The sequence below is a fragment of the Amblyraja radiata genome, chromosome 5 (assembly GCF_010909765.2).
Source record: "Amblyraja radiata isolate CabotCenter1 chromosome 5, sAmbRad1.1.pri, whole genome shotgun sequence".
In the NCBI taxonomy this organism is placed as follows: Eukaryota; Metazoa; Chordata; class Chondrichthyes; order Rajiformes; family Rajidae; genus Amblyraja; species Amblyraja radiata.
In genome coordinates, this window is record NC_045960.1 from 3880447 (window position 1) to 3901922 (window position 21476).

The 21476-nt window shown below is 46.2% G+C and overlaps 1 protein-coding gene across 1 annotated transcript in view; it reads left to right on the forward strand.

Annotated features, from left to right (window-relative positions):
- LOC116972889 (dynein heavy chain 8, axonemal-like) overlaps positions 1–21476 on the forward strand; it is a 574435-nt gene that overhangs the window by 62959 nt on the left and 490000 nt on the right. Inside the window, exons 9-12 of the mRNA XM_033020476.1 lie at positions 161–337; positions 9703–9816; positions 11604–11711; positions 11806–11907. Coding sequence (XP_032876367.1) covers positions 161–337; positions 9703–9816; positions 11604–11711; positions 11806–11907 — 501 coding nt within the window. The remainder of the gene's footprint in view (positions 1–160; positions 338–9702; positions 9817–11603; positions 11712–11805; positions 11908–21476) is intronic.

The following is a 21476-nucleotide window of genomic DNA, read 5'->3' on the forward strand; positions in this document are numbered from 1 at the left end:
TGGAAGATGAAAATAAATAGTTGGCGTAAGCATATAAATAAAAGCTTGATTCTTGTCTGTGAAGTTTGAGCGTTGCATGCCAGTGTATCAACTGGGAGTCAAGGAATGCTTTTGGGGTCTGCTGAATAACTATGCAAAACCTTGTGATTTTTATGTACAGGTACTGGCACAAAGTAATCAAGTGAGGAAAGAGGCTGAAAATTCAGGTCCACTCACCGAACTGGAATACTGGAAATGCACATCCGCTAAATTCAATTCTCTCATTGAACAACTTAAAGGACAGCATTGCAAGGCACTAATTAACGTGCTAAATATAAGTCACTCAAAAATGTTAAAGGTAAAATTGTCAAGCAACTAAGTACAAAGATAGTATTAGAGTCATAGAGTGATACAGTGTGGAAACAGGCCCTTCGACCCAACTTAAGATCATAAGGTCATAAGGAATGGCAGAATTAGGCCATTCGGCCCATCGAGTCTACTCCGCCATTCAATCATGGTTGATCTATCTCACCCCCCTATCCTCATTCTCCTGCCTTCTCTCCATAACCTTTGACACCTGTACTAATCAAGAATCTATCTATCTCTGCCTTAAAAATATCCACTGCCTTGGCCTCCAAAGCCTTCTATAGCAAAGAATTCCACAGATTCACCACCATCTGACTAAATACATTTCTGCTCATCTCCTTCCTAAAAGAACGTCCTTTAATTCTGAGGCCATGACCTCTAGTCCTAGACTCTCCCAATAGTGGAAGCATTCTCTCCATGTCCACTCTATCCAAGCCTTTCACTATTCTGTATGTTTCAATGAGGTCGCTCCTCATTCTTCTAAACTCTAGTGAGTACAGGCCCAGTGGCGAAAAACGATCATCATAGGTTAACCTTTTCATTCCTGGTCCACAGTGGCAAATATGTCCCAGCTACACGAGTCCCACCTGCCTACGTTTGGTCCATCTACCTCCAAACCTGTCCTAGCCTCCTTTTGCTCTGGTATTTTATTTCATTCATATGTTTAAACTATAATGTTTTATTCTTAATGTTTCAATGTTTTATGTTTTATTCTTAATGGTTTACTGTACTTCGTGTTGTTTCTTGCAAGGCAAATTCCTTGTATGTGTACATACTTGGCCAATAAACTTATTCATTCATTCATTCATTCATTCATTCATTCTATCCATGTACCTGTCCAACTGTTTCTTAAACGTTGTGATAGCCTGTTTGAGATGTCCTCGTTCTTTAGGGAACATGTGTCTCCTTGGTACCCTGCAGCTCCCAGTCGCAACAGGGACAGAGTCCCCCTAGTCCTCACCTTTCACCCCATCAGCCGTAGCATACAGCACATTTTAGCCGAAATTTTATCATCCGACATTTTAGCCACCTCCAATGGGATTCCACCATTAGCCACATCTTCCCATCTCCATCCCTATCAGCTTTCCGCAGAGACCATTCCCTCCTCAATTCCCTGGTTAACTCATCCCTTCCCACCCAAACCACCCCCTCCCCAGGTGCTTTCCCCTGCAACAGCATGAGATGCAACACCTGTCCCAGTACCTCTTCTCTCGACTCCGTCCAAGTCTTTTCAGGTGAGGCAGAGGTTCACTTGTACCTCATCTACTGTATCTGCTGTTCCAGGTGTGGACTCCTGTATATAGCGGCAAGACCAAGCGCAGGCTCGGCGATCGTTTCGCTGAACGCCTTCGCTTAGTCCGCCTAAACCAACCTGATCTCCCGTTTGCTAAACACTTTAATTCCGCCTCACATTCCCACAATGACCTTTCTGTCCTGGGCCTCCTCCATTGTCAGGGTGGGGCCCAGCACAAATTGGAGGAACAACACCTCATATTTCTCTTGGGCTGCTTACACCCCAGTGGTATTAATATTGACCTCTAACTTCAAGTATCCCTTGCTTTCCTTCTCCATCCCTCCCCCTTCCCAGTTCTTCAACCAGTCCTTGTTTACATTTTACTTCTGTTGGCGTCGTTACTTTCTCCTAGCAAACAATGATCTCTTCTACATTTCCCCTGATCTCCATCCACTTTGTCTCATTTTCACACCTTACACCTTATTTCTCTATCTCCCTCTCTCCTGACAGTCTGAAGAAGGGGTCTCAACCCAAAATGTCACCCATTCCCTCTATCCAAATAGGTCCCGCTGAGTTACTCCAACATTTTGTGTCAAGCTCCTCTGGCAGATTGTTCCATACACCACTACCCTTTGTGTGAAAGAAGGTGATATGAAGTGTATTTTTGCAAATGTTTTTTATTAACTCTGTAGATTAGCTTACAATTAGCTTGCAATTATTTGTATGGTTATTAAAAGCTTGAAAGCACGTACCACCAGATTCAAAAACAGCATCTTCCATGCAGTTATCAGATTCTTGTACAGATCCCATATATGCTAAAGATGAATTCTAGATCCTTCAATCGACCTTGTTGCAGCTATAACACTTTATTTTATCTGTACCATGTAGTTGTAGCCAACAGTATATATTAGTCTTTATTTTTTCTTTTGCTCGTCTTGATGTACTCATGCACAGTATGATTTGCCTAAATAGCACGGAAAACAAAGTTTTTCACCTTATCTCGGCACGTGACAATAATAATCCAACCAATCTTGATAGCAATATTTTTACATTTGATATTTGCATTGAAATATTCACGTTCCTTGATATCAATTGCTTCTATATGCAGAACCCAAGTATTCTGAATTAATCACATTGTTTATATATAATAAGCCAGAGGAAGTATGAAGAACATATCATCAATGGAGCTGATGAAAATTCTCGTGTGAGCAGGCCAATGACAAATCCAGAAGGTTGCATATTGTTACTTTCAGGAAGAGGGAGAAGATTACAAATGGGATGGGATTAATACAAAGTTGAAGGGAACCATGTGTACATAGTGCAGAGAGGACATAACTCAAAGAGAGTAGCATTAAGAGGGAAGAGAATCTACAGAGGGAATTAGAGTGATGAGTAGAGGACACCTCCGTGTCAGATTATTGAGCTGGTAGCATCTGAATTGTTACAGGAAACTCATGAAAAACCATTTAAATTTAGCTTGCTAATATCAGGTATACCTCTGGCTCCCTAATAATGATACAGAGTTTATATTCTATACCCTAGGTGTTTGTAACTATCAGAGCTACTTTCCTTGGACAGGTATTAGCAAAGTGCTTAAAGGTATTTTTCAGCATGGAACACCAAGAGGTCTGTCTACCTCCATCTTTCAGATCTTCCTACAAATAATTCACATTTTTTTTACCTTTCTTGGTCCTAAGTAGGTGCATTTAACTATTATTTCCGTGCTTTTGGTAATAGGTATCACTTCAGTGGGGACATAAGAGACTGCAGCTGCTAGAATCTTGAGCAAAAAACAAAAGTGCTGAAGAAACTCAGCGGATCAGGCAGCATCTGTGGAGGGAATGGATAGACGACGATTCGGGTTAGGTCTCTTCTTCAGACTCTGAAGAATGGTCCTGACTCAAAACGTTGTCTGCCCATTCTCTGCACAGATGCTGCTTGACCCGCCAAGTTCCTCCAGCATTTTTGTTTTTTTGCTCAAGTATCATTTATGTTTGCCTTTGAACAGAATGGATGAAAGGACAAGTAGGCCACTTGGCTCCTAAGCCTATCTTGCCATTCAATATGATCATGGACAACCTTCTCCAAATCTAATTTCCCTTGCCTTTTCTAAACCTTCCTGTTTATGTTCCCATAGCCCCTCATTTCAAGATCACTCAAAACATAATATTCTGATTTGCAAAAAAAAAGACACAAAGTTACCCAAGAACTTTGTGTCTTTCGAGTTACTCCAGCACTTTGTTTATTTAAAAAAAAAACTATTACCTGTCATTCCTTGTTTCTACACTGCCATAATGAACACAGTCATTTATATAAGGCTGAACCATTTCTGCAATGGGTTTTCCAGTGGATTTAAGTTTTTTACTCTGTTGAAAAGCAATTGTGCCACATCTATCTATTATAATATCTCTGATCTTGGATGTTTACATATTTATTTATTTGTTTGTTTACTTGAATTTTTTTCCTTTGATTCACATCTCCTCGAAAACCCGACGCGCTAAAGGTGAAAATTTTACATATTCCGGTAGAGATTTACCTCATGAACTCAAAAATCACCTAATCTGAAAATTTGATTCATTAATTCCCGAGTTATATCTTGAAATTCTTCACCAATCTGCGATCTCTTTTGAAGTTAACGAGCTGAAGCGAGCTGATGCGTCACAATGGCTCTGCTCCTCGCGGCCATCTGTGCTGAGCTTTCAACGCTGCAGGCCACTGTTTTCCACGAGCTGCGAGTTATGTAAACCCCCCCCCCCCCCGCCCGCGTAACTCGCACTCAGCCGGCCGTCCGCAGCGGCCCGCCCTCCCCCCCACCCCCACAGGACTCTGGATTGAAGCCGCTAAACACGCAATAATTTGATTGGGCTTCCGAGGGCTTAAGAGGTCCTGCGAGGTCCAGAGAGGTCCCGTGAGCTGCCGAGTCCCGCCGCCTGTTCGCAGTCGGCCCCGTCCGTGCCACCCTCTCGCCGAGTTCAATTCCGCCCTCTACCTCTCTCTCCCCTCCTTCCCCCTCATCTCCCCCCTCCCCTCCTCTCCCCCACTCCCCCCTCTCCCCTTCTCATCCTCCCCCTCCCCCTCCCCTCTCATCCTCCCCCTCCCCTACCCTCTCATCCTCATCCTCCCTCATCCTCCCTCCCCCTCCCTCACTCGCCCTCCCTCCCCCTCCCTCCCTCTACCCCTCCACCCCCTCTCTTCCCCCTCTCCCCCCCTCTCTCCTCCTCCCCTCCCTCCCTCCACCTCCCCCTTACCCCCCTTCCCCCTCCCCCCCTCCCTCCCTCCACCTCCCCCTTACCCCCCTTCCCCCTCCCCCCTTTGCCCCCCTTTTCTCCCCCCTCTCCCTCCTCCTCTCCCCCCTCCTCTCCCCTCTCCCCCACCTCTCCATCCCCTCTCCCCACTCCCTCCAACCCCCCCTCTCCCTCTCTTTCTCTGCCCCACTCTCTGTGGTGGTTAGTGTGTGTGCGTGAGGGGGGTGGTTAGTGTGTGTGTGTGACGTGCATGTGCCGCCCCCCCCTGAACCGCGCGTTGAGGGGACGGGACCCAACGGGTCCCCCTTGCTCTAGTTATAATATAAAAAATCTGACCTTGAATCTTTAGTTACTAGTTTGCTTGCTTGTTAGTTTGCTTGTATTTTTTTTCTTTGATTCACATCTCCTCGAAAACCCGATGGTGAAATTTTTACATATTCCGGTAGAGATTTACCTCATGATGTCAAAAATCGCCTCATCTGAAAATTTGATTTATTATTTCCCCGAGTAATTTCTTCAAATTCTTCACCAATCTGAGATCTTTTTAGAATCTAACGAGCTGAAGCGAGCTGATGACGTCACAATGGCTCTGCTCCTCGCGGCCAGCTGTGCAGAGTTTTCAATGCGCATTACATGGCCCGCTGCGAGTTACGTGGCCTCACTCTCTACCCCCCTCCCTCTCTAAATGCGCCTGCGAGTTGGGGGCTATGCGTCAGTGGACAGGGCGGTTATGGGGTAAAAGGAGCCAATTAATAATATTAATATAATATCAAGGGGAGTAGGTTGTGTGTGCGGGGGGTAGTTAGTGTGTGTGTGGGGAATGGTTAGTGTGTGTGATGCCGCATGCCCCCCCTCCCGCCCCGCAATCGTGCGTTGAGGGGATGGGACCCAACGGGTTCCCTTGGTCTAGTATATAAAACATGGGGAGGAAAACAAGGAAATTATATTGAGCTTGTAAAAGTGTGGGGATGAATTAACTTTCATAAATCTTGAAAGTTAGAAGCAAATTGTTTCATTCTAAAATTGCTTTGATCCAGTTCCCTTGCCTTTTCTAAGCCTTCCTTTGATGTGCCGGCTATGTCTTCACAGGTCTCATTGCATATATTAGGTCAAAAACTAATGTCTAAGCAGTTTTCTAATTTTGTGGGACATGCACAGGGTATATACAGATGAAAGAATTCATTTAAAACCTCACCCATTTTTTTGGCTCCACACATATATTACTGCATTGATCCTTTTATGTCTCAATGCGGTAACCAAGGGAAATGGGCAAGGTCTTTAAATTAATATTTCCCTCCTGTATTTACTGTGAAGAAGAACATGAAAGCTACGTAGTTCAGGGGAGGGAACAATGATATTCTGGAGCAAATTTATATTCTGAAGGAGAAGGTGGTGGACGTCCTGAAACACATAAAGATGAACAAATACCTCAGGCCTGAGCGGGTGTATTCTAAGATATTATGGGAAGCAAGGAAATAGATTGTTGGGCCTTAAAACAGAGATGTTTTACTTTTATTAGCCTCAAGTGAAATACTGGAAGCCTGGAGAATAGTTAATGCTGTTCCTTTATTATTAAAAAAGCAGCAGGGAATTACTAGCCCTACCTTACATTACTGATGGATAAGTTGTTGAAAGATTCTGAGACACAGGATTTATTTGCATAGAAAAGGCAAGGGCTGATTAGGGATAGTGTGTGGGAAATCATGCATCACGGATTCGATAGATCTTTTTGAAAAAAGGGGACCGAAAGGATTGACAGGGGCAGGGTGGTAGATGTTGCTTAAGTGATCTCTCGCAAGGCCTTTGACAAGGTTCTGCATTGTAGCCTGGTCCGCAAGGTTAGAACACAGAGGATCCAGGGTGAGCTAACTAATTAGATGCAAGCAAAAAGCAAACCTCTGGAGAAACTCAGTGGGTCAGGCAGCATTGGTGGAGGGAAATGGGACCCTTCTTCAGACTGAAGCACAGAAGGTTAAGGGGGGACTTGATAGAGGTCTTTAAAATGATGAGAGGGATAGACAGAGTTGATGTGATCAAGCTTTTCCCTTTGAGAATAGGGAAGATTCAAACAAGAGGACATGACTTCAGAATTAAGGGACAGAAGTTTAGGGGTAACATGAGGGGGAACTTCTTTACTCAGAGAGTGGTAGCGGTGTGGAATGAGCTTCCAGTGGAAGTGGTGGCGGCAGGTTCGTTGGTATCATTTAAAAATAAATTGGATAGGCATATGGATGAGAAGGGAATGGAGGGTTATGGTATGAGTGCAGGCAGGTGGGACTAAGGGAAAAAAGTTGTTCGGCACGGACTTGTAGGGCCGAGATGGCCTGTTTCCGTGCTGTAATTGTTATATGGTTATATGGTTATATGATGGAGTAGAAGGGACATAGATGGTAGAGGGGAAGTGGATACAGATGAGGAGAATTGATCTGCAGATGAGCCAGGTAGGGGAATGATGAGTAGAGATAGTAACCGAGGCTGGAGATGAAGTGGTGAAGAGGAATTGAGGTGTGTGCAGCGTGGGTGAGGAACTGGGTTCATGGGCCTATTTCTATGGTGTACAACTCTATAAATCTGTGAGGATCATCTCATCTAATTAAAGTGGAGTGTGAAGTGAGTAGTGTTTGAATGTTGATGTCTGCATCTCAGAAACATCTTGGAATGCATTATCTACTCCTCAAGAAGTCTTCATCCTATGTGCTGCAACTTCATGAACTTCATCTATTAAGAAATATAAACTCGGGTGTTTTGAGAGAGAGAGAGAAATTAGGATGGGGAAAAGAGAGAGAAAAATGGAGCACGATTCTACGACTAGGGTTGTCAAGCGGAGAATGGGACATGCTTATTTTGCACCTTTCCCAATTGCATCTCTACTTCACTCTCCAACCTTTATCAACTCAATTCGCCTATCCCAGAAACTCTCCGTCTTGAAAATAAACAACATGAGTGGTGGAAAATGTAGACTGGCCCTGTGCCATTTTTGCTTCTCTCTGGTCACTATATTTCTATTTTTTAAAAACGACTATTATTGTGTATTTGATGAATGCAAGCAAGATATTTCATACTCTAAATCTTTCTTCTTTATTCTATTTCCTCAATGTTATTTTGCACCTAAATAATAGGTGACGTTTCGGGTCGAGACTGTTCTTCAGACGAATCTGAAGAAGAGCCTCTACCCGAAATGTCACCTTTTCCTTCGCTCCATAGATGCTGCCTCACCCGCTGAGTTTCTCCAGCCATTTTTATCTACCTTCGATTTTTCCAGCATCTGCAGTTCCATCTTAAACATACAAGTTTGGGAGGTCATATTGCAATTGTTGGTGAGACAGCATTCAGAATATTGTGTTCAGTTCTGGGCACCATGTTATAGGAATGATGTTGTCAAGCTTGAAAGGGTTCAGAAAAGATTTACAGGGATGTTGCCAGGACTAGAGGGTATGAGCTATAGGGTGAGGTTGAGGAGGCTGGGTCTCTATTCCATGGAGCACAGGAGGATGAGGGGTGATCTTCTAGAGGTGTATAAGATCATGAGAGGAATAGATTGGGTAGATGCACAGAGTCTCTCGCCCAGAGTAGGGGAATCGAGGACCAGGGGACATAGGTTCCAGGTGAAGGGGAAAAGATTTAATAGAAATCCGAAGGGTAACTTTTTCACACAAAGGGTGGTGGGTGTATGGAACAAGCTGCCAGAGGAGGTAGTTGAGGCTGGGACTATGCAGTTACATAGGTACATGGATAAGACAGGCTTGTAGGGATATGGACTAAACGTGGACAGGTGAGACTAGTGTAGCTGGGACATTGTTGGCCAGTGTGGGCAAGTTGTGCCGAGGGGCCCGTTTTCTCACTGTATCACTCTATGACTATGACTTCCCAAAATACAACTCCTTGCACGTATCTGAATGCACAGGTTGTCTCTGCCTTCCGTCTTCAATCTCTCCCCTCTTTCTGCCCCTTCTCTCTCCCCACACTCTTACGTCTTGCTCTCTCACGCTTTCTTATTTTCTTTATTTTCCTTTTCCCCCACTGCTCCCACCCCTTCCCCTTTCTACCTCCCCACTACCGCCCTCCTCCCCCTTTTTTGCTCGTCTCTTCTTCCTTGCTCTACCTTCAGATTAGTTCATTTGTCCGGCTCCGTCATCAACTCCTGGAGCAGTCGGAGAGTCATTGATGAGCAAATGCAAACTAGCTCTGCACCAGTTGCCTTGGATTTTGCTCCTCTCTCTGTGTTTCTTTTTCCTCTCCCCTGGTTCTTTGCTCCTTTCCCTATCTTTAGTGAGTTAACATAGTGGGGAAAGTAACCAAGCTCCTTGAGAATAAACTATATGGTGGGATGAGGGATATCAGGAATGTGCAAGGAATGCGAGACGCTTTGGGTCGAGACCAGTTTTAAGTCGGATCCAGGTTTTGACCTGAAATGTCACCCATTCCTTCTATCATAGACGCTGGCTGTCCCACTGAGTTACTCCAGCATTTTGTGTCTATCTTCGGTGAAAACCAGCATCTGCAGTTCCTTCCTACACAATAGGAATGTGCAAACTGTCAGCATTGGACAAATGTAGGTGCCTTTGCGTTGCAGTACCTGAAGAGGATGGAGAGAAAAGATTAATGTAATATTAAAGTTGAAGTTATCTCCTTTGGACTAAAAAGATATTATCTTTTAATAAAGCAATGATGAATTGCAGTAGTACAGGAAGGAACTGCAGATTATGGTTATACACCGAATGCTGGAGTAACTCAGCAGGACAGGCAGCATCTCTGGAGAGAAGGAATGGGTGACGTTTCGGGTCGAGACCCTTCTAAATTGCTTCCGTTGGTTGAATCAATCAACTGCTCGAGCATTTATTCATGAATTAAGACTAGTTTTTTGAACTTTTTTTAAAGATGTGGCAAGGGATTGATTCTCAAATCACAGATGCAGCGAATGCAGCAAAGGACAATGTGAAGTTTCTGCAGGCACTGGAGCAAGTCTGTCAGCCACTCTACCATTCTGACCCAGTAAGTTTTTACAGCAACATTTCATCTGAAAGATTTATTTCCTTTATGGTGAATTTCAATGGTGAAAAGTACAGTCTTCTACAGCTGATTAATGCCCATTGAATGTCCATTCATTAAAGGTATGTGATTTTGCACTATGCCGAAAAAGTTAATTCATGTGCCATAAGGTCATAGAGTAACACAGCATGGAGACAGGCCCTGTGGCCCGACTCATCCATGCAGATCAAGATGCCCATTTAAGCTCGATCCATTTGCCAGCGTTTGGACCATGTCCCTCTCACGCTGTCCTATCCATGTATCTGTCCAAATATCTATTGAATGTTGTTAGTGTACCTGGCTCATCCACTTTCTCTGGCATTTTGTTCCATGTATATGAGAGAGAATGGAGCAGCTGGGCTTGTACACTCTGGAGTTTAGATAGATGAGAGGGGATCTCATTGAAACATATAAGATTGTTAAGGGCTTGGACACACTAGAGGCAGGAAACACGTTCCCGATGTTGGGGGAGTCCAGAACTAGGGGCAACAGTTTAAGAATAAGGAGTAAGCCATTTAGAACGGAGACGAGGAAACACTTTTTCTCACAGATTGGTGAATGTGGATTTCTCTGCCTCAGAGGGTGGTGGAGGCAGGTTCTCTGGATGCTTTCAAGAGAGAGCTAGATAGAGCTCTTAAAAATAGCTGAGTCAGGGGATATGGGGAGAAGGCAGGAACGGGGTAATGATTGTGGATGATCAGCCATGATCACGTTGAATGGCGGTGCTGGCTCGAAGGGCCAAATGGCCTACTCCTGCATCTATTGTCTATTGTATACACCACCTTCCATGCGAAGAGGTTGCCCTCAGGTCCCTTTTAATTCTTTCCTCTCTCACTTTAAACCTATGTCCTCTAGTTTTGGTTCCCTTATCTTGAGAAAGAGAATACATTCACCTTATATATACAGTATATATATATATATATATATATATATATATATATATATATATATATATATCTACACACATCCCTCATGGCTTTATATCCCTCTCAATTTCCGAAGCTCCAAGGAATAAAGTCCTGGCTATACAACCTCTCCCTAAAACCCTTGATTTGAACCCTGGCAACATTCTTGTAAATCTTCTTTGCATTCTTTCCAGGTCAATGATGGTCTTTCCAATGGCAAAGCAATCACAACTGTACACAATACTCCAAGTTTGATCTCACGACCACATATACAACTGCAACATAGTGTCGCAACTTCTATACTCAGTTCCTTGACTGATGAAGGCCAGCATGCCAAATGCCGCCTTCAACACCTGTGACGCCCCTTTGAGGGAACCTATATACTTGCGATCCTAGGTCCCCTTGTTCTACAATCCTGATTTGCCTTCTCAAAATGCAACACCTTGCACTTATCTGAATTGAATCTCCAGCAGAGTAATAGAAACATAGAAAAATAGATTCAGGGGTAAGCCATTCGGCCCTTCGAACCAGCACCGCCATTCAATATGATCCATAATCAGTACCCATTCCGGCTTTTTCCCCATATCCCTTGATTCCCTTAGCCCTAAGAGCTAAATCTAACTCCCTCTTGAAAACATCCAGTGAATTGGCCTCCACTGCGTTCTGTGGCAGAGAATTCCACAGATTCACAACTCTCTCGGTGAAAAAGTTTTTCCTCATCTCAATCTTAAATGGCCTACCATTATTCTTAAACTGTGACCCCTGGCACGTTTAAATCTGTATTATTTAAATCTAGTTTACAGTTTTGCCTGCTCATATCTTATTTATAAATAATTTAATTTCCAGGTGACTATGATAAAGAGTGTTCCAAATTTGATCAATACCATTCAAATGATTCACAATGTGTCACGGTATTACAACACCTCACAACAGTTAACATCACTCTTTATTAAGGTAGGTTTTCAATTGATATGAAATTAACTGCAGCATTCATTTCAATTTGAATTTTGATTAATTCTGCCAAGATAATATTTGTTCCCAATTTTAGGTCACAAATCAAATGGTTACAGCCTGCAAGGCATATATTACGCTAGATGGTACAGTTCGTATTTGGGACCAGGATTCCGGAATTGTTATTAATAAAATGGAGGTAAGGCTTTCTATTTAACTTGGTACCTTTGAGAACCAAAACAAGGCTCTTCAGTCCAACAGATTGATGCTGTCTATATTGCCCACATAGCCTCTTTCCTCTCCTAAACCTGTCAACATACTATTGTATTCCTCTTCCCACTAGGTGCAATATGTACTAGTTGCCTCATGCATATATCCTAGTTGCCTCAGCTACATGTTGTCAAGTCAAGAGTGTTTTATTGTCATGTGTCCCAGACAGAACAATGAAATTCTTACAGCAGCAGCACAGCAGAATATGTAAACATAGTACACTGTAAACAATGTAATAACCCAGAAAAAGTTCCGTGTGTTATAATATCAAACTCTCAAACTCCCAACGATCGACCTGCTTCGTTCTCACTGCTTGATGCACTCCTTGATGCTTCATTCCGACTTTGCGATCTTTAAAGATATGACGTCACAATGAGGTGGGCGGGCACCATGGCTCAGGTCGACGCCAGTTTCACACATGCCTGCCCATGGCCTCGCTCGAGCCCTCAGGTCCACGCCCACCCATGGCCTCGCTTGGGCCCACGCCCACACACGGCCTCACTCCGGTTCCTTGGGTCCACGCCCGCACGCGGCCTCGCTTGGGCCCACGCCCACACACGGCCTCACTCAGGTTCCTCGGGTCCACGCCCGCACGTGGCCTCGCTCGGGTCCACGCCCACACACGGCCTCGCTTGGGGTCCTCGGGTCCACGCACGCACGTGGCCTCGCTTGGGGTCCTCGGGTCCACGCACGCACGCGGCCTCGCTTGGGCCCACACCCACCCACAGCCTCGCTTGGGGTCCTCGGGCCCACGCCCGCCCGCGGCCGGTTGCCTGGTGGGGAGGCTGCTTCCACGGGCCAAGCCCGGCGACTGGGCCTGGGCTGGAGGCGAGCCTGGGGCTGGAGTGAGGGCCGAGCCCGGGACTTGGGATGAGGCCGTGACCGGGGCCGAGAAAGAAGCCACCGGTGGAACCAAGGACGAGCCGGGGTCAGGGACGAGCCCGGAGATGAAGTCGGGACCTGGACTGGAGCCCATGCAGTGGCCGAGCTGACGGCTGCAGTTTATAGCCAAACCAGGCCATGATGCAATCAGTCAATATGCTCTCCACTGTACACCTGTAGAGTTCAAGAGAGTCCTCTCTGACATACCGAATCTCTCAATTTTCTCAGGAAGTAGAGGATGGACTTTCTTTTTAATTTCATCAGTGTGCTGGGTCCAGGAATGATCTTCAGTGATATGCATGCCCAGAAATTTGAAACTTTTGACTCCACCATTGTCCCATTGGTATAGACAGGTTTGTGGGTCCTCATCCTTCCTCTTTTAAAGTCCACAATCATTCTTGGTCCTACTGACACTGAGATTAAGGGTGGTGTGCTGGCATCGTTTGGTCAATCGATCAATATCCTTTCTATACTCTGACTCATCATCATCTGTAATTCGTAATGCTGGTGTTGTCGGAGAACATGAAGATGGAGTTCGCAATGTGTCCGGCTGCACAGTTGTCAGTATAGAGTGAGTAGAGCAGGGGGCTGAGCACAGAGCCTTAATAACCAAGGATGTTCGTACCTCGGTTCATAGTCATAGAGGCATGTAATTTACTCTTCTTGGTATCATTGATGCCTCTTAAAGCAGGTGGGAACCTCAGTAATGAGAGGTTGAAGATATCTGCAAAAACCCCAGCCAGTTGGTCTACGCAAGTTGTGAGAACACGACCAGGTATACCATCAGGTCCAGATGCTTTCTGAGCGTTCATCCCCTTGAAGGATCTTCAAACGTCAGCCTCTCTGACTGTGATTCTAATACGAACAAGGTTTATAGTCTGGCTGTGAAGGTACATCAGTGTTCTCCCTATCAAAGCATGCATAGAACGCATTGAGCTCTTCTGAGAGCGATGATTCTCTGTTTGCAGCCCCCTGATTTTGCCTTGTAGGAAGTGATGGCAATCAAGCCCTGCCACAGTTGCCGAACATCCATCTCATGCTCCAGCTTAGAGCGAAAGCACCATTTCACTTTTTTGATGGCTTTGTCAAGGTCGTTTCTGGACTTCTTGTATAGACTTGAATGCCCTGAGATCTAGTCAGAGGATTGTGAAACTCCTGGTTCATCCAAGCTTCTGGTTGGGAAACACTCAGATGGTTTTTGTAGGACACACTCGTCCATACATTTTCTTATGACGTCTGTAACAACTGTGGCGTATTCATTCAGGTCTGTTGCTGAGTTCTTGAACATTGCCCAGTCTACTGACTCCAAGCAGTCCTGTAGTTGTTCCTCTGCCTCCCCAGACCAGCTCTATACAGTCATCACCTCTTCATTTGCTGCCTGTATGCAGGAAGAAGCAGCACAGCTGAATGGTCAGATTTCTGAAGTGAGTCTCCTCAGATCCTGGTGAACTTCTACCGCTGCACCATCGAGAGCATCCTTACCAACTGTATCACAGTATGGTATGGCAACTGCTCTGTCTCCGACCGGAAAGCACTGCAGAGGGTGGTGAAAATTGCCCAACGCATCACCGGTTCCTCGCTCCCCTCCATTGAGTCTGTCCAAAGCAAGCGTTGTCTGCGGAGGGCGCTCAGCATCGCCAAGGACTGCTCTCACCCCAACCATGGATTGTTTACCTTCCTACCATCCTGGGAGGCGTTACAGGTCTCTCCGTTGCCGGACCAGCAGGTCCAGGAACAGCTTCTTCCCTGCGGCTGTCACTCTACTCAACAATGTACCTCGGTGATTGCCAATCACCCCCCCCCACCCCCCCCCCCCCCCCCCCCCCCCCCCCCCCCCCCCCCCCCCCCCGGACACTCCTCCCACAGGAAAAACATTATGTCTGTATACAAGTAAAAAGATTTATTTATTGAAATCATATTCTATGTCGCTCTTCCAGGGAGATGCTAACTGCATCTCGTTGTCTCTGTACTGTACACTGACAATGACAATTAAAGTTGAATCTGAGGATGAGGGATAGAGTGATAGGCATCTCTGATGGTCCTAAAGCAGTGAATAAGGGTGTTTAATCCTCTGGTGCTGCAGGAAACATGTTGGTTGTAGTTAGCGAGTGATTTATTCAGGTTGGCTTTGTTGAAGTCACCGGCTATGATGGTAAAGGCTCCTCCAGTGCTAGACAGTCATCTGCCTGGGATGGATGTAGACTGTGGTCAGGATGATGGAGGTGAATTCCCTCGGGAGGTAGGAGTGGTGGCACTTCAGGTGTTCCAGATGCGGTGAGCAGGAGTTGGACAGGGTGAGCACCACAAAGAAATGACCATCACGAAGACATAACCATGAGGCAGATGCCCCCGCCTCTCCCTTTCCCCGATGCCAGCGTTCTGTCCATGCGATGGATGGAGAAACGTTCGGGCTGGTTAGTTGAATCTGGGGAGCTGGGAGTGAGACATGTCTCTGTGAAACACAACAAACTATTTTCCCTCATCTTCCTTTGGTAAAGCAGCCTTGCCCTTAAGTCCTCCACTTTGTTTTCAAGTGATTGAACATTGGTCAGTAGAATGGCAGTGAGAGGGGATTGTAGTCCTCTATGCTTCAGTCTTACCTGTAATCCTGCCCTTTAGCCATCTTTCCAGACACAACGAAGGCCTCCCGGGTGTTTCCAGGTACTGTATTCACTGTTCTGATCTACGGCCAGGTCGGGGATTCCCCTGCGATTGGGAATTCCCTTGCAATCGGCAGCTCCGTTGCCGTCGGTACATCACAATATTAAATGGATTAGTAGCTTGTTAGTTTCAGCACCAATTTGTGCAGTTTAATTTTATCCAGGTAAGCTCAGAACTGCTATATTTGATCATTTTCTGTTGTGATGCCTGCAACACGTTGCTACAGACTGGCGCCATCTTAAGATCATGAGATCTAGTTCCAAACCACTCTCTGGATAAAGAAAGAGCTCCTGAATTTTTTAGTGCCTTCATAGGGACTAAGTTACATGGCCTCTGGTTATTGGCATGTGTAGAAACTTTGTCTACTATGTTGACTGGTTAAAGCCTTTCATAAGTTTAAAGACATTGATAAGAACACCTTTCTAACTCATACACTAACTTGACAATATATGACAGTATTAGTATGTTTTGAGTAAATCCCATAACTAATGATTTCATTGACATATACATGATTCTGTAAGGAATTGGCAGGGAGAGGTTGAGAAGCTGTAATCAGCAGAAACTGTCCCAATGGTACAACTTGTCCTTGCGGACCATGATGTCCCATCGAAGCTCTTGCCTTTACCCCGCGTTTGACCCTTATCTGTCAAAGCTTTTCCGATTAATGTGCTGTACCTGTCCAAATGACATAAATGTTGTTAGTATTGGTCTACTTTCTTTGGCAGTTTATTGCTATACCCATGATGCTCTGTATGAAAAAGTTGCCCCTCAAGTTCCCATAAAATCTTTAAGATTACCTCTCTGTTCACTGCATTCCATTGAATAAAATCTGTGTCAACCCGCTTTGAAAAGTGGTGCTTATGAGATCTTGATCAGTTGCCACAGTACACCATGTGGATGGCATAATGTGTAGGAAGGAACTGCAGATGCTGGTTTACATTGAAGATAGACACAAAATGCTGGAGTAACTCAGGGGGACAGGCAGCATCTCTGGATGTTTCATAGAAACAGTAAAATAGGTGCAGGAATAAGTGCAGGAATAGGTGCAGGAGTAGGCCATTCGGCCCTTTGAGCCAGCACTGCCATTCAATGTGATCATGGCTGATCATCTAAAATCAGTACCCTGTTCCTGCTTTTTCCCACATATCCCTTGATTCTTTTAGCCCTAAGAGCTCTATCTAACTCTCTCTTGAAAACATCCAGTGAATTGGCCTCCACTGTGTTCTGTGGCAGAGAATTCCACAGATTCACAACACTCTGGGTGAAAAGGTTTTTCCTCATTTGATTTGATTCAATTTATTGTCATTGCACTTTTCAGTGCAACAAAATGGTTTAGCCTGCAGTCATAACATAGAATAAATAACAAACACTCAACACAGTTTAAAGTCCCAAAGTCATTGTCTCTTCCCTCCTTGCTCTCCCTCTGCGCTGAGGCAATCCAAGCCTCCGATGTTGTGACCCCGCCGGGTGATGGTAGGTAAGTCCCGCGGCTGAATCCGAGCTCTGCAAATGGGCGGGTTCAAACTCCGCGGCCCGGGGAGGTCGAAGCTGCCGAAGCTGCCGTCCTCCAGTCCAGCGGACGCAGCTGTAGTTGCGGGAGCTCCGGAAAACAGAACTCGAGCTCCCGATGATGTCGTCCACTGGCCCGCGGCCGAGCCGCCGAGGCTCCAAAGTCGGGTCGCCGCCGCCACCGCAACGCCGCCACAGCCCCGAAGTCGACCAGCCTCACGTTGGTAAGCCCTGGCTCTGCCTCCGCAGCCTCGAGGTGGGTCGCAGTTGGAGGCCGCCAGCTCCGCGATAGGCCTCAGCGCAGACGGACACGGAGACAGGGGATACGGCAGGAAAGGTCGCATCCCCCCCGAAGGAAGAGTCATAAAACATGTTACACCCACACATACACAACTAAATAAACCGAAATAAACTGTAAAAACGGGACAAAAGAAAAAAAATAGAAAAGACAAACGGACTGCAGGCGAGCCGCAGCTGCAAGGCAGCGCCGCCACTTCCGGAGGCATCTCAGTCCTAAATGGCCAACCCCTTATTCTTAAACTATGACCCCTGGTTCTGGACGGCCCCAACATCGCGAACATTTTTCCTGCATCTAGCCTGTCCAATCCTTTAAGAATTTTATATGTTTCTATAAGATCCCCTCATCCAAAATTCCAGTGAATACAAGCCCAGTCGACCCATTCTTTCATTATATATCAGTCCCGCCATCTCGGGAATTAACCTGGTGAACTTACGCTGCACTTCCTCAATAGCAATAATATCCTTCCTCAAATTAGGAGACCAAAATTGCACACAACACTCCAGGTGCGGTCTCACCAGGGCAGTAGGACCTCCTTGCTTCTAAACTCAAATCCTCTCACAATGAAGACCAACATGCCATTAGCTTTCTTCACTGCCTGCTGTATCTGCCTGCTTACTTTCAGTGACCGAAATACAAGCACACCCAGTTCTCGTTGCACCTCTCCTTTTCCTAGTCCAGCACCATTCAGATAATAATCGGGCTTCCTGTTCTTGCCAGCAAAGTGGATACTTTTTTTTAGTTTTTAGTGAGTCCTGTTTTTTTGTTTGTAGGGGCTATGGTCTTTTAATGTGGGGGGGTAGGTGTAACTTTATTTCTAGGTCCCTACCTGGTCGGTGTGGCAGCCTTTTCTCTGGGCTGCCCGTCGACCCATCCTCGTGGCCTACCTGCGGGCTTGGAGCGCCGTTTCCTGGCGGGGACCGCCCAGCACCTCGGCCTCGGCGGCGGCACAGCATTGGAGCGCTGGAGCGGAGCGGAGCGGAGAGGAGCGGGCGATGCCTTGCCTGGGTCGCCGCGCTGGAGCTCTGGCGAGCTGGACCGCCGAGAGCAACATCTCCGGGCTGCGGGTCTGCGGGTCTGCGGAGCGGAGAGGCGGCATGCGGAGAGGCGGCAGTGCGGAGAGGCGGCGCCGACTTTATCATCGGGAGCCTGGAAGCTCCAAACCGGCGCGGCCTTGTCGGCTTCGGCAGCCGCGGGCTCCAACCAGGAAGCGGCCGTTCCAGGTGGCCCAGCCGCCGAAAGGACTCTCGCGACGCCGGGGCAAGACCACCTGGTGAGAACGGCCAGGGACATCGGGCCTCCGTAGAGGCAATTGCGGTGGCCTCAATAGGCCTGACTTTGGGGTGAACATGGGGTGGGGACTGGACATTGTGCCTTCCTCCACAGTGCTATCCACTGTGGGGGGATGATTTTTCTGTCTAATTGTAGTCCTGTAGGTCTGTGTCCAAGATGGCTGCCGTGAAGAGAGAGTGGACGCTGGCGCGCTTTGGCTGCCGCTGCTCTCTCTTCACACTGTGTTTTTGATTTTCTGTTTTTGGATTGAATTCTGTTTTAAATTTGTGTCTCTGTGATGTCTTTTTTACTTGTTCTATTCCGATTATATGTTTTTAATCCGATTACTATGTAAGGTGTCCTTGAGATGTCTGAAAGGCGCCCATTAAATAAAATGTATTATTATTATTAATATAACCTCACATTTATCCAAATTATACAGCATCTGCCTTGCATCTGCCCACTCACCTAACCTATCTAAGTCACCCTGCCGCCTCATAGCATCCTCATTGCAGCTCACACTGCCACCCAACTTTGTGTTAACCGCAAACTTGGAGATGTTACACTTACAGTAATTCCCTCGTCTAAATTGTTAATATATATTGTACATAACTGGGGTCCCAGCAATAAGCCTTACGACAGCCCACTAGTCACTGCCTGCCATTGTGAAAAGGACCCATAAATTCCTACTCTTTGCTTTCTGTCTGCCAACCAATTCTCTATCCATGTCAATACCCTACACCCAATACCATGTGCTCTAATTTTGCTCACTAATCTCTTGTGTGGAACCTTGTCAAAGTCCTTTTGAAAGTCCAGATACACTGGCTCTCCCTTATCCACTCTACTTGTTACATCCTCAAAAATTTCCAGAAGATTAGTCAAGTTTCGGGTCGAGACTTTTTTCAGAATGAGGGTCAGGGGAGAGGGAGACACAAGTAAGGTGTGAAAACTAGCTAACGAAGGGGATGAAGTACTCTATACTCCATCATTTTATATAGATGGCACACACTCTGGCAACTTGCATGTCAGTGGTGGAGTGAGTGAATGGTCGTGGATGGGCTGCCTCATCAAGGGGGCTGTTATATCTTATATGGTCTTCAGTTTTTGTTGAGTATTTTTGTTGCTGCACTCATCCAGGAACGTGAACAGTATTCCATTACACTCCTGACATGAGTCTTGTAGATGGTTGGCAGGCTTTAGAGCAGGGGTCTCCAAACTATGGCCCGTGGGCCCCATCCGGCCCACCACCAGATTTTACCTGGCCCGCAGCAAGCTTTTAACACGTGCCGTGTGGCGTGCTGTAAGCGAGTTCGGTATTCCGACTGCGCATACCCAGGTCATCGGGCACTCTCCATAAACATTGTCGGGAGCGGATCTGCTGTTATCAGACCTTTGTTTCATCCGATGAGTGAGCGAGATCGTACTGCTGCGTAGGGTCGGGGTCCGTGTTTGGCTTAGAGAACAACATCCAGGCAGTGATATGGGGTCGGGTCTCCGGTGCTGTGGGCGCTGTTGAGTTGCTGCTGTGTCATCCCCGTCCCCTCCCGGGTGCCCCGTCCCTGTCCGGGGTTGCAGCCGGCGCGCAGGGGAAGCGCTGGCTCCAGCTCGGCTCTCTGGGGGATAGCTGGTTGGCGCGGACGTAACTCCCAGGAGAGTCAGTCCCTGGTGGACTCTTCAAGAGTGATGTCACATAAACAAACAGGAGGAGTGAAATGTAAAGCCAGAGAGGTATATAAATAGAAGACAAGGGAGAGGCAAATGGGGGAATAAAGGTGAGGTGATCCTGAGTCCCTCATCCCCTTTTATCCCCTCATTCCCCTTCCCTCCAGCCCGTTTCACCTATATCCCTCTCTCATCACCTGTCCTCTTCTCCACAGATTCTACCTCACCCACTGAGTTCTTCCTACATTTGGTGCTTTGACCTTAAATTTTAGGATTGGATCTTTCTGATGAGGTTTCTGCCCTACCTTTGAACCAAATCACTAATGGCATCTTTAATATTGTGATAATGTGATCTACCCCACCTCAGTGGTCACAGGCTGCCTACAGCTTATGAAAAGAGATCTCCCTTCAATGTCCCTCCTGTTGTCCACTTTGGCAGGACCACACTCTCCTCATTCCATTCCTTCTCCGACAGTCATAGCCACAACTTCTTTTCTTCTTTCATCCACAACTCTTCTTTTATCTTAGACACTTTTATCTTGGATTAAGATCCAGCACAAAAGCAATTAAACAGACTTATGGGGTGGCACAGTAGCGCGCGCGGCTGTAGAGTTACTGCCTTACAGCGACCAAGACCAGGTGCTGTCTGTACAGTTTGTACATTCTCCCTGTGACCTCATGAGTTTCCTCCAGGTGCTCCGGTTTCCTCACACACACTCCTCCCAATTTGTAGGTTAATTGGCTTTGGTAAGATTTATAAATTGTCCCTAGTGTACAGGGTGCTCGCTGGTCAGTGCCAACTCGGTGGGCTGAAGGGCCTGTTTCCATGCTGTATTTCTAAAGTCCGAAGTCTAAACCAGGAACTGCAGATGCAGGTTTACAAAAAAGGGGCACAATGTGCTGGAGAAGCCCAGCAGATCAGGAAGCACCTCTGGAGTACATGGATAGACGTTATAGAATCGGGGTTTTACATACTCTGTTGTGCTGCTGCAAGTAAGAATTTCATTGTTCCATCTGGGATATTTGACAATAAAACACTCTTGATTCTGGACTCTTTATTTTATCTCATCAATGTATTTGTGCAGTAACATAGAATTCTAAATGAATTATTCACTTGAGTATTTGATGTCCATCCTCATAATAGGCTCCTCAAAATGGGATCTTCAATTCAATGACATTTTGAAACCAAAAAAGCAGTTTCATCCTTCCCATTA